This window comes from Taudactylus pleione, unplaced genomic scaffold (genome assembly GCF_031769625.1).
Source record: "Taudactylus pleione unplaced genomic scaffold, aTauple2 ptg000524l, whole genome shotgun sequence".
In the NCBI taxonomy this organism is placed as follows: Eukaryota; Metazoa; Chordata; class Amphibia; order Anura; family Myobatrachidae; genus Taudactylus; species Taudactylus pleione.
In genome coordinates this window covers 3,633,152-3,647,995 of record NW_028284926.1, presented here as the reverse complement: position 1 = coordinate 3,647,995, position 14,844 = coordinate 3,633,152, and the positions used below count along the sequence as shown (strand labels likewise).

The 14,844-nt window shown below is 45.1% G+C and overlaps 1 protein-coding gene across 1 annotated transcript in view; it reads left to right on the top strand.

Moving 5' to 3' along the window:
• Window positions 1–2,520: 2,520 nt before the first annotated feature.
• Window positions 2,521–14,844, top strand: part of MYL3 (myosin light chain 3) — a 51,298-nt gene continuing 38,974 nt past the window's right edge. Inside the window, exon 1 of the mRNA XM_088450787.1 lies at window positions 2,521–2,741. Coding sequence (XP_088306913.1) covers window positions 2,622–2,741 — 120 coding nt within the window. The 5' untranslated portion in view covers window positions 2,521–2,621. The remainder of the gene's footprint in view (window positions 2,742–14,844) is intronic.

Here is a 14,844-nt window from a genome sequence, read left to right as displayed (position 1 = left end):
TCCCCACTACAATATAGCATTAAAGGCAAAAAACAGGTTCCTAAATCTATAAAACTCCAAAACCATCTCTAAGCTAATGAACAACTAATATCCTGTTTGTGTATTGGAAATAGGTGTATACTCCTCTGCACAACATATATCCACCATTTAGGGGGATATTTAATAAAGCTTAGATAGAGATAAAATTGTGAGAGATAAAACTACCAGCCAATCAGCTCCTAACTGTCATGTTACAGGCTGTGTTTGAAAAACGACAGTTAGGAGCTGCTTGGTTGGTACTCTGGGCCTGACTCAGCAAGGAACGCAGCCGCGAATTCACACGCACCCGGCCAATGTTTGCATTTTGCGCATGCGTATGCATGCAGTGCACATGCGCGAACCGCCCGCTGCGATCGGGGAGCTTGAACACCGTTACAGGGGTGTGCATAATTATGCCCCAGTGACGGAAGATGCAGCCAGAGCTCTAGATGCACACAGGAAGCGGCCCAAATCCTGAGTCAGGTCAGGTAATTAATTATTAGCATAATAGTTGACCTGACCTGAAACTATTAGCATAATAATGATAGCATAATAATGATACCAATGGATCTCGATGTTACCGATGTTTTTGCTGTCTAGCGAAGTATTGCGGATGTGAATAAAGGGAAGTGGGCAGCATTACTGTATGTAGTGGTGGGCGTCTGGTTCTTGTGATGCGATGTCATTGCGATCGGGTTCATTAGCATATTCTCGCAGCGGCCGGGTGCGTGTGTATGCAGACTTGCGTTCCCTGCTGAATCAGGCCCTTTATCTCACAATTGTATCTCTCTCCAAGCTTTATTAAATCTCCCCCTTATTATCTGATTACAATAATCTCTATTGTGTCCTGCTCCATAAAACTAGATGTCTTTTCTGTAATTCTCAAATGCTAATGCAGCAGGAGGTGTCTGTAGGAAACAGACACCTCCTTTCTGCATATGCGATCCCAGCGCTGCGATCAAGCTTGCAGCCTGGAATCACCATTGCAACATCGGTCGCGATGGTTGCTTCTGTGGCCAGGATGCGGTAGCTGAAGCTTACCGCAGCCTGGCTGGGTCCTGGCAGCTGCGAGGCCAAGAAATCTACATCCACCCATGCAGACCCTGGTCTCTTCCCTCCTGGAAAACGGGTGACATGCTGCCGTTTATGCCCCGCCCCCAAACGCATATAAATCATGCTGCAGCTTGTTTTTTTTTTCTTCAAAAGACTATTAGTTAACTACATTCTGTCCCTTCCAGGACCTGTGGGAGGCTCCTGACTTTTCGGGCTCCCCGGAAGAGTAGGCACTATTCTCGCACTCTACCTACTTCCTACTAAAGTGGGCAGGGCTTAAGGATGCTGATCATCTGGCCCCACCCCTCATCACCGCCCACCTGCATCTCCTCTCTGGGAACATTTAAAAGACAGTTAGTATAGTTAACTACCAATGACATCACGATGCCCTCTGCAAGGTCACTTGCTCCTGTTTTACTGATGGTTCCATTGCTCAAACATGACTATTATGAATGACAGTATTGAATTATTACACCTGTAGCCCCGGTATACGTGTCAGATAAATTGGTACATGAATTAAATGTTTGTGGAATTTGGTAAAGGATGTTTAACAGAATTCTCTAATATTAAAGTTTAAAAAGATCGCTTAAAAGAAAATCCTTTTTTTTTCAAAGTTGTTGCCAAGCAGAGAATATAATTATCACAAATATGTTTATATACCATGAATCGAATCGATTAATAATAGCGGAGAAGAATAGTTTTGGCACAATACTGTATTTGGCAATCTGATTCTATGGAGTATATTTACTAGAGATCGAGTTTCTAGATTCTATTTAACATTTATCTAGCACCTTCTAGAAGATAATAGCTAGAATCTGATTGGTTGCTATGGGCAACATCTTCACTTCTAAAAACTCTCACTTTAGTAAATATAGCCCCGTGTGACTGGTTCAAACAACAAAAAAAGTAGTTGGAAAATACATAGTAAGGGTACGAAACATCTTTAGTGTAATTGTGTTCAATTTATTTTGCATTTAATCAACAAAATATGTTTTCTTTTTTTTGCCCAGTGAGACCCTCACGAAACATTGACATTTGCCAATTGCTCTCATGATTGTGCAGTAAAATTGTTTATTCGGTGCTGCAGAGTCACTGAGAGCGAGAGGGGTCCCCATCATTAGTTCGCACAGAAGGAATGGAACGTGTTTCACGAATAATATTGATGCACAGTATAAGGAACAAAAGTCCACTGTCGGGGAATGAGCAATAGAATGTACAGTGTCTAAACCTAGAACATCGGATAAGGTAGCAGCCTCCCATGCAAGGTACTACAAGCCCCCCCCCCCCCTTCTCCGGGCTATTTCGTAACAATGCTATGTCCACCTGCTCTAAAATAGCCGAGTGGATGTTCTCTCCTTATATAGCTGTCTCTCCTGTCCCTCTATTGTCAAGAGCTGTCTGGGCACTTATACAGGAGGAGGGGCAGGGATGGGTTGGGTGGCATTTAAGGGCTGAGCACATAAAGACCTTTTTGGCCAGATTGTTCTCTGCATTTTGCTCCCTTGTCAGCTTTCATTCCACACCGTGACCAAGATATTATACCCAGCACTATGCCACCCAAGAAACCAGAGCCCAAGAAGCCAGAACCTAAGAAGGAAGAGGCCGCACCGCCGCCACCACCCCAACCCGAGGCTCCCAAGGAACCGGGCTTTGATCCATCCTCTGTCACCGTAAGTCCATGTGAGATTAGTGGCCGTAATTAAGTGTTTCTCTAATTACCATGTACAGCGATGACTATAACCTACCATACGGCTGTATCGCCACAAATACGAAGTATAACCAGCGCTATTTTTTTTCTATGACAGTGGGTGATGGTGCTCACCTAGAGGGGAATGTCTCTAACCTTCTAAAGAGTGTAGAAGTTACCCATAGCAACCAATCAGCTTCTAGCTAGAACTTATCAAGTACTGTACATTCTAAAAATGAAGCTGATTGGTTGCTATGGGCAACTTACCCACATGCTCACTTCTGCACTCTATAGAAAGCTTGATACATCTCCCACATGAAGTTGATACACAGTTTCTAGCAGCTGCCAAACATTTATTTTATTTATTTCTGAAATGGGGTCACTGATTCCGACCTGCTCTTGGAAATTTAAAAGAGTACATTAAAAAAAAGGTGTAACATCAGGAGAAAACAAACATCGATGTAATAACGCTAACATGGACTAGTCTGTAAGTTACAGTGACCACTCCAGGACTGGTTGGTGGTATATATATTTAGTATCCATTGTTATACTCTGTATACTGTGGCTTATATGGTAAGATTCTTCTTCCCACTCATATACAGCTTGGTAAGTTACCCACGTACAATGGTGCTAAAGGAGTGCTATGTATCTATAAGCTGAGCGCCTGACATTGTACAACAATGTTTCTACTATTATCCATCATTTAGGCCAGGGGCATCCTCTCTGCCCGGCGGACGGCAGCCAACTGACGCAGCTGGCTGGCCACCGGAGCATTAGTAGACTCCGGGCACTAGAGTGTGCCCGGAGTCTACTGCGCATGCGCAAAACGCTAGAAAAATGGCCGCGGCAGACATTTTTCCCCTTTTTGTACAGCGCCGACATCCGGCGCGGGACCTTGGAGAGGTAAGTTTTAAATAATATGGGTGCAGGGTGTGTGGTGCGGGCCCCTCTGGGCCCGTGTGCACCGCACACCCTGCACTCATTATAGATACTCCCCTGATTTAGGCCCCTATTTACTACCATCCTCATTTCAAAAATGCGGTGGTCGTGTGATATTTTAGCCTATATTTGCACTGTTAATTCAGGAAATATCACAGGAATGTACGAAGATCCTCCAGCAGGGACAGAGCTTGCGATACAGCTTTGCCCCTGCGAATCCACTTCACACACGTCTCTATATTTTTTGCAAAAAATACAGCGACGAGATGTCTGTGCATGCGGTGTCAGCCCCCCAATCTCTCCCCCCCCACCAGCGTGACTACAACACGCACGGTGCGCTCCCCGAACGAATGTGCATTCAACTCGTCATCAGCGCTCACAGAGTTCTCATCTCTAATAAAACTAACATTAAAAACAAATCAACTTTTTGGTAACTCCGGTTATTCCACCAACTCTTCTGAGCATTAGAGACAGACAGGGACCCGGTTGCACAGTCTGCAGAGCAGTGTAACCACATTGCGTTCTGTCTCTGATATGCTCCTACAAACGAGCCCTGCAGTAAATGTGTTTTTGTAACATCAATTAAAAAGGATGACCCCTCCCCCACCTTCTCTAGTGCCTGTCCCCAGGGAGCAGTATGGGGGGGCTCGCTGCTCCACACTGATTTTCTATCTGCTGTACCCTCAGGATAATGAAATAATTAATGTTAGATGTACTGCAACATTAATGGTGTTTGCACCCATTGTTTGTGAATATGCCTCTAGGTGGAACCAGAATGGAGACAATGGCCCGTATTCAATTTGAGGCGAAAAGTCCGGATCCTCGATACTTTTTCACCGATGACGTCATTTTCGCCTGTTTTGCTTTTACCCCGTATTCAATTTGAAAGACTTTCCACCTAGGCCTTAGGCGGAAAGTCAATGCAATGTAATAGGCAAAAAAGTTTTGCCTATGAATAGCAGGCGGAAAAAAGTGCAGAATTGGGGTTTTGGGGTGCAACGTTGCGGGAACCTCCCTACAGCCTTCAGACAGTCCCCCAAAGGTAAACTGTGTCAATTTAAAAAAAAAAAAACACTTAAGGACACCCCAAAAAATCACTTTCATTTTGGGGGCGAAAGAAAAAAATGTTGGGATACAAAGTTAAAAACTAGCTACCTTGACTCTGGGGGGGGTCCCCAAGTATGCCCCAGGTGTTTTTTTGATTGCAGGTGCTTGAGGAAGGTGGATTTTCCATGATTTTTCAACTTCACTTTTGCAACTTTTAAATATGCTGACCCCCATTTTCAAGTACCCCAAATTTGCTGGGATAAGTTATTTTCTGGAAAAAATACTCCTGAATACTATTCTGCATCACTTATACAAAAACGCTATTTAGCAGCTACTGAGCCCGTTTCAAAACACCAAATACCTTCAGCACGCCAAATCGGGGGGTACCATAGGGAACCCCCATGTCAGAGCATCTTTTGGGGGGTGTCAGGCTGATTTCCCCAAATCTGACATAAGTTTCGCCGGGTCCCATTTTCGCCTACTTTCAAATTGAATACGGGGATAAGCGGGCATGCGCGCGCGATACTTTTCCGCCTGCAAAACACACAATGTAGACGAAAAGTCCGGGAGGCGAAGAAGTTTTGCGGCTCAGCTCAAATTGAATACGGGCCACAGCCTGTAAAGTGACAGTTAGGAGCTGATTGGTTGGCACTTTATCTCGCTCCAAGGCTTAGTGAATAGACCCTTATCTTGTTTCCTTTCCATCATTTGCTTCTCGACAGTTTGCGCACAGCGCGTATTTGCAGTTTGAAAAAAAAATCTGGAACGTCAGGTTCCTTGTACATATGTGAGATAATGATGCAAAATGCTTATTATATGGAGGGTTAAATACGATTTTATTGTTTGGGGGTGCCAGGGGTACTATAAATTTGTAGCTTGCTAAATATACAATACTTTTACCTTAGAACTCTCTGTGTGCTGCTGATGCTTCAATGGACACATGATAAATGACAGAACAGAGCGACTGTCGCAGGTTGGGTCGCTGAAAGCATTAGCTGAACGTATCAGGCATGTGCGAAAGGTTAAGTGATAAGACAGGATAAGCCCTCTTAAGAGCGTTAAGTATAATAAGCATAATCTAAATATATGTCATGGAGCACTCTCTGAGCACTGCGGCCTGGAACGTCGATAGCTGTAAAGTGGCTCTCCAGGAATAAGTCACTGGGCATTAGGAAAGATAAGGGAGTGTATTTATATATATTATTATCTGTGCCTGCTGGGTGCAGGGAGATGTGGGCCTGCTATTGCACTTAACGTACATTATTATGGCTTATGTGTACTTGCTGAGAAGTATTGCACTTTCTCTATATACATTTACAGATGTCCTGGTGAACGAGGATAAAGTTTTTTTTTTTATCTCAAATTGTATCACTTTCAGTAATTTGCTAATGGTGTAACCGCCAGAGCTGGCGTCACCTGCAAAATTATTGGGGAACCTTAATATCAAAATACCACGGTGATACCTGCCATCTCAAGGTGCAATACGTTGTTTATGTTAATAATACTGTAATACAGCTTATATTATATGTGCTATACATTTATTTTTTTTAGACCTAAAAGTCTTTTATTTCATGACAGAGTCTGGATGTCAGCCTGCCGCTGCCCCCATATTTGGAAGTCTAAGCCGTCATTATTATTCAAGCTAAAACTTTAAAGTGTCATCCAATCATTTGGGCAAGAACTGACAATCTGCCCCACTGCACATAGGCCCTGATTCAGAGCCGGACGCTCTGACCAGAGCGCTCGCTCTGAATCAGGGCCCACCTCCATTAATATGGAGCGTCCTCCTGGACGCTCGTATAGCTGTGGGTCACCAACCACAGCATATACGAGCGTGCAGGATGATGGTCGCGATGGTCTTGACCATCGCGACCATCGAAACTGCGAGCAGAAGCCTGCGGTTGAGTTTCTCAACCGCAAGCCCTGGAGTGATTTTGGCTCTATCAGAGCCAAAATCACTCCCACTGACATCACTAGTGATGTCAGTGGGGCCGGCTTCAGACGGTAGGCGTTCCCTTGGGAACGCCTCCGTCTGGCAGGCACGCCCACCAAAGGGGGCGTGCTGTCAGTCAACATCGACAGCACGCCCCCTTTGATGAGACACTACGAGCGAAGGAAAGTCCTTCGCTCGTCGCGTCTCGCGCATGCGCACGACGGAGCTCCCTCCGTCGTGCGCATGCGCAGTGCAGACCATTGACCCACTTGCGAGCGGACAGCCGCTCGCCAGTGGGTCTGAATGAGGGCCATAATCCATAATGCCCTCTTCAAATATAGGACCTCATTCAGAGCCGCTCGCAAAAAACGAGCGCTCGCTCTGAATGAAGGCGGACGTTTTTTTTTGGAAGCCGGCCTCCTGGCCGCTCGCTAAGCTGTGGGTGGCCACCCACAGGTTTTGCGAGCGGCCAGGTGATGGTCCGACCATCGGGCTTGCGATGAGACCCTTGTGGTAGGGTCTCATCTGCCACAAGCCCCAGTGAGCTTTTGGCTCTAATAGAACCAGAAGCTCACTACTGGCATCACTGGTGATGTCAGTAGGGCCGCCCACAAACGGCAGGGGTTCCTTCAGGTACGCCTCTGTTTGTCCAGCCACCCGCCCCCCACCCCGCCTACAAAACGGGGCGAGCTGTCGATCAACATCGACAGCCGGCCCGTTTGTAGCGAGCCCCGGAGCGGGTGAATTTCTCACTCGCTATGGGGCTTGCACACGCTGCGCGTGCGCAATGCACAACCATCGACCCACTTGTGAGCGGGTCTGAATGAGGTCCATAATCCATAATGCCCTCTTCAAATATAGACTTGTTGCTTTTTTAGGAATTGGTATGAAATACCGCCGGCCGCAAGGCCAGCGGTTCGATTCCCGTCAGCGGCAGCCCAAAAGGAGCAGAGTGCGACGCAGCGGAAGTCCGACAGCGCTGGAAATCCCGATCGTGGATAGGTAAGTATTTACTAACCTAACCCCCCTAACCCTAACCCTCCTTAGGGGTGCCTAACCCTAACTTCCCCCCCAAGTGCCTAACCATAATCTCCCCTCTAAGTGCCTAACCCTAACCACCCCCTTCCTGCTGCCTTAACCTAAGTCCCCCGGGGGGATGCCTAATCCTAAGTCCCCCCCCGGGAGCCCTAAACCCAACCCTCCCCCCCCGCGGCTGTCCGCTCGCGGCGCCCGGCATCCCTACGATCGGGATGCCGGGCGCCGGTCTCCCGGCGTCGGGGAAATGCCGGGAAATGGCAGTCGGGAAGCCAGCTGCCGGTATTTAGGCAGTCGGCTTCCCGATTGCCTCCCCTTTTTTATTTATATAATATACTACTTTAATGAGTTAATTTTATAGCAGCTTTAGATTCCTTTTTCGCCCTGCAGCCCAGTATCGGGGCTGTAGCCTTATAAAGTTTCTGTCTATCAAGGTCTCATGAGCTCAAGAGTCACTTGGGGAGGTCAGAGAGCAGAATCGGGGATCATGTTGTTTATTATTACATACTGTCAGGGTTCGGCTCCAGGAGGTGTAGCGCCCTGTTCCATTACTTTTTGGCGCCCTAGATCCCTAGTACGCGGCCAAAAGGAGGCGTGACATAATTTCCATAGACCACGCCCCTAAATTACGCTACTTAGGGGGCGCGCCTGTATGGCACATCTCCCATTTTATGTCATGCTGGGGGTGAGCCCCTAAATTACGCTATGGGGATTACGCTATGGGGGGGCCGCGCCCGTATGGCACATCTCTCGTTTTATGTCATGCTGGGGGCGAGCCCCTAAATAATGCTATTTGGAGGGCGTGCCCGTGTGGCACATCTCCCATTTTATGTCGGCAGCTGGTCTGCCCCCAGCCATCTCCCTGTACTGAATGCTCAATACGTTCTAGAGACCGCGCAGCTCAATCGCTCCTGCGACTTTTGCGCATACACACCATGGGACGCATGTGCAGTGAGACTTTGTATGGATCTTGACGCAGGCACAATTGCAAAAAATCGCCAACTTACGTGAACATCATCATTGTCTCCGACTCGGGCACTATATATGACCTAGATTTGTTACAAACTTCTAAACTTTTAACTGTGGCTCTTCATGCAGCACTTCCATGAAGTTAGTAGCACCATAACTTTGCTGTCACTTGGTGTGCTTCTAATAACAGCGACAGTCTTCTAGCACTGCGCCAAGAGACGGGCACAAAGGGCTCTGCCGGCACAGATCTTCCCCCTAATTGCTCTTTCTGACTTTGAGACGACTCTTGAACTTAGTAACCTAAAAAGCCTCATAGTAAATACTAAATATTACAACACAGGCAGAACTTTGGGGCTGGGAGACAAAGTGACACTGTAATAGGCAGGTCATTGCTTTAGGCAGCGGAACTTAGATCATTTCCTTATTAAAGTCATTCTGTAGCCAGTTTATTAGACTCATCATGATTGACAGGCAGCTTCCTAGGGTCAATCTGATGTAGAAAATAATGATAAAAATATTTACAATGTCTTTGTGTTCTTATCCTTTGTACACTTACATTTCATGTTTGACATTTAATGACAATGTATTCCGCAAGGTATAGAAACAAAGGAGCTGCTGTCACAATGGCTGCAGAAAGGGTCTCACTTGGGCTTATGTTGCGCACAGAAGCTCTAGCGGAGGGAACCGGGCCCTGGTGACGTGAGTCCTGTCCATCATCATAATCCAAAAGGATGATATTAACTTGTAGTTAAACTGGTAAGAGGCAGCCAGAGCGAAGGTAGAGAGAGATAGGGCACACGGTAAGGGCAGGTAGTGATCAGGAAGAAGGGTAAGGGCAGGAGACAGACGAGGCTAGTAACAGAAGCAAATAGGGATTGTATGCAGCATATACACAAAGCAGCAGCGGGACGTTTGCAAGATGCTCAAAATTGCAACATAATACTTTTATAAAACATATTAACTGTCCATTTCACCAGTTTATGTTAGAGATGCGCGGGTTCGGATTTACTCGGTTCTTATCGCCATTTTACCGCAAGTTCGGATTAGTTTGGATTTATTCTATTGGCTATCCGAAACACGTGATAGCCGATAGCCAATAAAATGCCGTTTTGAGATCCGAGTAAATCCGAACCCGCTCATCTCTAGTTTATATGAGACAGATGTATTATTTTATTTCTTAACATTAACTTATATAGCACCAGCATATTCCGTTGTGCTTTTACAATTGGGAACAAAAAGAAATAGAACAAGACTGGGTAATAACAGACAGACATAGAGGTAGGAGGGCCCTGCTCGCCAATCTATATGGAAATAGGCATTGATACACAAGGATAGGTGCTACCTATTGCTTGTTGGTCCTGCCAGAAGGCAGAGGCTCTTGGTGGGCTGTAATGATCCGATCACACAGGAATGTTTGTCTGGGGTCAGCAGGATGTGTGACTGTATAAAGAGAACATACAGTATGGACAGTTATCTAGGGACGTTGTATAGGGGATGTAATTGGGTAGTATAGCTTATAGCGGTTATGTAGGTGGTTGTGGGATTGGGTTGGGTACGAGATCACAATGGATTTCGGTATTTTATTCCAAATCTTAAGCTTAACGCGCTCCTCCTGCAGCCTAACCTTGACCATCCCCCTAGTGCCTAACTCCAACCCTAAACCTAACCCTAATATTTACCGTCGGGATGCCTTTCTCAGTATTGTGGCCATTGGCATTCTGACGAGATCCAGATAGATAGATAGAATAGATAGAGAGATAGAAAGACATGAGATAGATAGATATGAGATAGATAGATAGACATGAGATAGATAGATAGATATGAGATAGATAGATATGAGATAGATAGATAGACATGAGATAGATAGATAGAGATGAGATAGATAGATAGATATGAGATAGATAGATATGAGAGATAGGTAGACATGAGATAGATAGATATGAGATAGATAGATAGATAGATAGATAGACATGAGATAGATAGATAGATAGATAGATTATCTATCTATCTATCTATCTGAGATGAGATAGATAGATAGATATGAGATAGATAGATATGAGATAGATATGAGAGATAGGTAGATATGAGATAGATAGATATGAGAGATAGGTAGATATGAGATAGATAGGTAGAAATGAGATAGATTGATAGATAGATAGATAGATAGATAGATAGATAGATATGAGATAGATATATAGATAGATAGATATGAGATACTGTATATAGAGATAGATAGATATGAGATAGATGGATATACTGTAGATATGAGATAGATAGATAGATAGATAGATAGATAGATAGATAGATAGATAGATAGACATACATCTCTCTCACTTTACCTATATACACATGTTTTATGTTACAAGCCTTGTCATTTAATTCCCCTCTTCAACAATTACCATTGGGTAAGTTCATTTAGACAGTGAAGCCATTGGTGGTCAGTGTATCTACAATTCCTGCTCCTGGACTCAGTGGTACAGGTGTTTGGTGATTTAGAGGGGTATTCAATATGAAACGTAAACTTCGCTGTCGAAGTTTATGTTTCATATCGGAGTTTTTACCTGCGTTAAAGTACCAGGCACGCGCACGCTTATCCCCGTATTCAATATGAAATTAACGAAAACGGGAAACTCCGAAGTTGGATTTGCGTAAAGTTACAAATTTTTCCTTAAAAAAATTGTAGGACCCCCCTAAAGTTGTAAAAACATGGGGGAACACTATGGGTACCCCCGGTTTAGCCTGTAATTGAAAGTCGGGGATTTAAATAGCCGCAGCAGGTGTTTTTTCCCAACATTGAAGAAGTGATGCAGAAGAGCACTTAGGTAATTTTTTTCGGTTTTTTAAGTGGTCCCATCAAATTTGGGGTACATGAAAATGGGTACTAGCATATTTTTAAGTCCCTAAAGTAAGTTTTTAAAAATTCTGCAATTGTGCACCTGCCGCTATAATTCTATTCTAGAATACATCTGCCGCATACTTGCAGAATAGCCCTGAACCTATTTCCCTATTGTTTAACAATTTTTTCCCATTTTTTTTTTTTCACCCCAATTTTTAAATACATTTTTTGGGGTGTCCCTATTTTTTTTTAAAAACTTTTTTTGACACAGTTCTTTTTTAAATGTCATTCCCAGGGGTGCAGGCTATTTTTTTTAAGCCTGCACCCCTAAACCCCAATTCTGCACTTTTTTTCGACACCTATTCAATGGTGAAAAGTTATCCCCGTTTTTAATCAAAGACTTTTCGAACCTGCGATAAGTCTTTGAAATTGAATACGGTGTAAAAGTCAAACCTGCGATTATGACGTCAAAAGTGCGATATTAACGCAAAAACGATGTTTTCGCTCCCATATTGAATACCCCTATTAGTGTTACTTCCATCCCTTCCTCGAACATTCCACTGTCAGGCTTCCGGGAAATAATTGTCCAATGTCAGACACACTCTGTCACCAGGACATCATGCATGGCAATGGCGTTAGGACTGATACATACAGTAGCTGCATGTATGACCATTTGCAGAGTGTTTCTTGTATGACTTTGCATTGTGCATGCATAGATAATGAGCCCCAGTAAAGGTGATGCAGAACTATGTGCATTTTGATTGCATCTATACAATTATTATACAGAACTGGGTGGGAATGGGTGTCTAATGCTGGATGTCGGGATGACTCCTGTCAAAATACCGACAGCTGCATCCCGATGGTTGGTATCCCGACAGGGGTCGGGTAAGTATACTTACCCTCCCCTCTTCTCCCCCTAACCCTCCCTTCTTGTAGCCTAACCCTAACCATCCCCACCCAGCACCCTAACCATCCCTGTTAGTGCCTAAACCTAACCCTCCCCCCTTAGTACCTAACCCCCACAGTTGTGCCTAACCCTAACCTCCTCACCAAAACCTTTCTCCAGTCCCGCTACGCTGCCCAAACCTAACTCCGACCCCCTGCGGTTAACAGCTAAGAGCGCCCTGGACTCATCTCGATCGGGCTGCTGTCCTTCTGGATTCCGGTATCAGGATTAAGATAGGCATCAGTATTTCCACGCCTATCTGAAGTCCCGTGTCGAACTTTCGGTGTCAGGATTCAGCATGCCGTCCGCTGGTCTGATAACTACATCCCAACTGGGTGTGATGGGTATTCTCATGCAGACAAAGATCAGGGCGTGTTCATGCAACTGCGGTCTAGGCTGTAAGCAATAATATGCTTTTTAGGAGATGTAGATTTTTGTTCCTAGTTTAGGGCAGGCAGAAGTAGAGATGTGCGCGGAACCCCGTCTTTTGGTTCTTTTCTGTTTTGGATTAGGAGTTCTCTAAAATTTATAAAAAAGACAGATAAATGAATGTAATCTGGACCTGTTTACATGAATTCCAAAACCCGATATTCAGTTTTTAAATCTGAGTTCTGAACTTACAGCAGACCCGAGCCAGTGTTAACACGCAGAGTTCACCAGAGGCCCCAAATGCTGTGATAAAAATTGTTAAAGACATTGGGGCCTCTTCATGATGTTAATTATCGGGGTCTGGCGCAGTGACAACTGATCCAAAAATCAGCTGTCCCGCGAGTGGCTTTACTGCTCCTTTTTGGAGAAGTGAATCTTTTCAATGTTCCTTTTGGAGTAGTGACGTGAGTACACATGTGCAACCTACAGGTCACGCATGCGCACAAGAGTCCTGACGTCCAGCGGAAGGAGCCGGACAGAGACCGGATCCCTCTTCGCATCTTAATCTAGACGTCTTGTTATGCCGGTGTGAAGATGCCCCCAGGTCCAGACACCCAGGAACAGCGGGGAGCATGGGGGAGGGGGGAGGTTGATGAAGTGGTGCACTGTAGAGCATGGGAGTGCCCAGCAATTAGGGATAAGGGCTGCAGGGTGGATGTTGGGGCTTGCATTGCCAGGAGCGCCTGCAGGGATGTAAGGACTGGCTGGGACCTGTAGTGCCACGGTTGAAAGTAATGGCGGGGGATGTGCTATTAGCGGATCAGCATCTAGGATGTACAACTTTTTGTATTGTCTAACTGTAATGTGTCGATCATTTATTTGTCGATCTATTAACTGTTGATCTATATAGTTTCGATCTAGGACTCTTCAATCTTAGATATGTTGATCTGTTAACTGTCGAACTATTTGGTGTCGAACTTGGACTCGTCGATCTTTTATATGTTGATCTTTTAACTGTCAACCTATTTATATGTCGATCTTTTACCTGACGACCTATTTAGTTTTGATCTTTTATTATGTCTATTATGTGTGTTGTCGATCTTCTTATAGTCGGTATGCTTTGTTTCGATCATATGTAGTGTCCGTGTTGATCTAATTTTTGTCGATATAGAGGTGCAGTCGATCTACAGTTTGTATAGTTTGTCGACCTATAGTACAGTACCTGTGGACCTCGATGGAGTTGATGTACGGTGGTCGATGTATGTTTTGTCGATCTAACTGAGGTCGATCAGACAACCGGATACCCTGAAGATGGCGAATGCTCCCGCGCTCAAGCTCCGAAAATATTAGATTTTCGGGGCTTGATGAATTCTGTCCCCATACTAGTGTATGGGGACAGCGGGCCATTCCGCAAAAGGAAGGTAAGTAGAGATATCTGTGATACTAGTGTATGGGGACAACGGCCATTCCGGGAGAGAAAGGTAAGCAGGAGATATCTGTGATACTAGTGTATGGGGACAGCGGGCAATTCCGCAAAAGGAAGGTAAGCAGGAGATAACTGATACTAGTGTATGGGGACAGCCGGTTATTCCGGGAGAGGAAGGTAAGCAGGAGATATCTGTGATACTAGTGTAGGGACAGCGGTCCATTCCGGGATAGGAAGGTAAGCAGGAGATATCTGTGATACTAGTGTATGGGGAAAGCAGGCCATTCCGGGAGAGAAAGGTAAGCAGGAGATGTCTGTGATACTAGTGTATGGGGACAGCTGGCCATTCCGGGAGAGAAAGGTAAGTAGGAGATATCTGTGATACTACTGTATGGGGACAGCGAGCCATTCCGGGAGAGGAAGGTAAGCAGGAGATATCTGTGATACTAGTGTATGGGGACAGAGGGCCATTCTGGGAGAGGAAGGTAAGCAGGAGACATCTGTGATACTAGTGTATGGGGACAGAGGGCCATTCCGTGAGAGGATGGTAAGCAGGAGACATCTGTGATACTAGTATATGGGGACA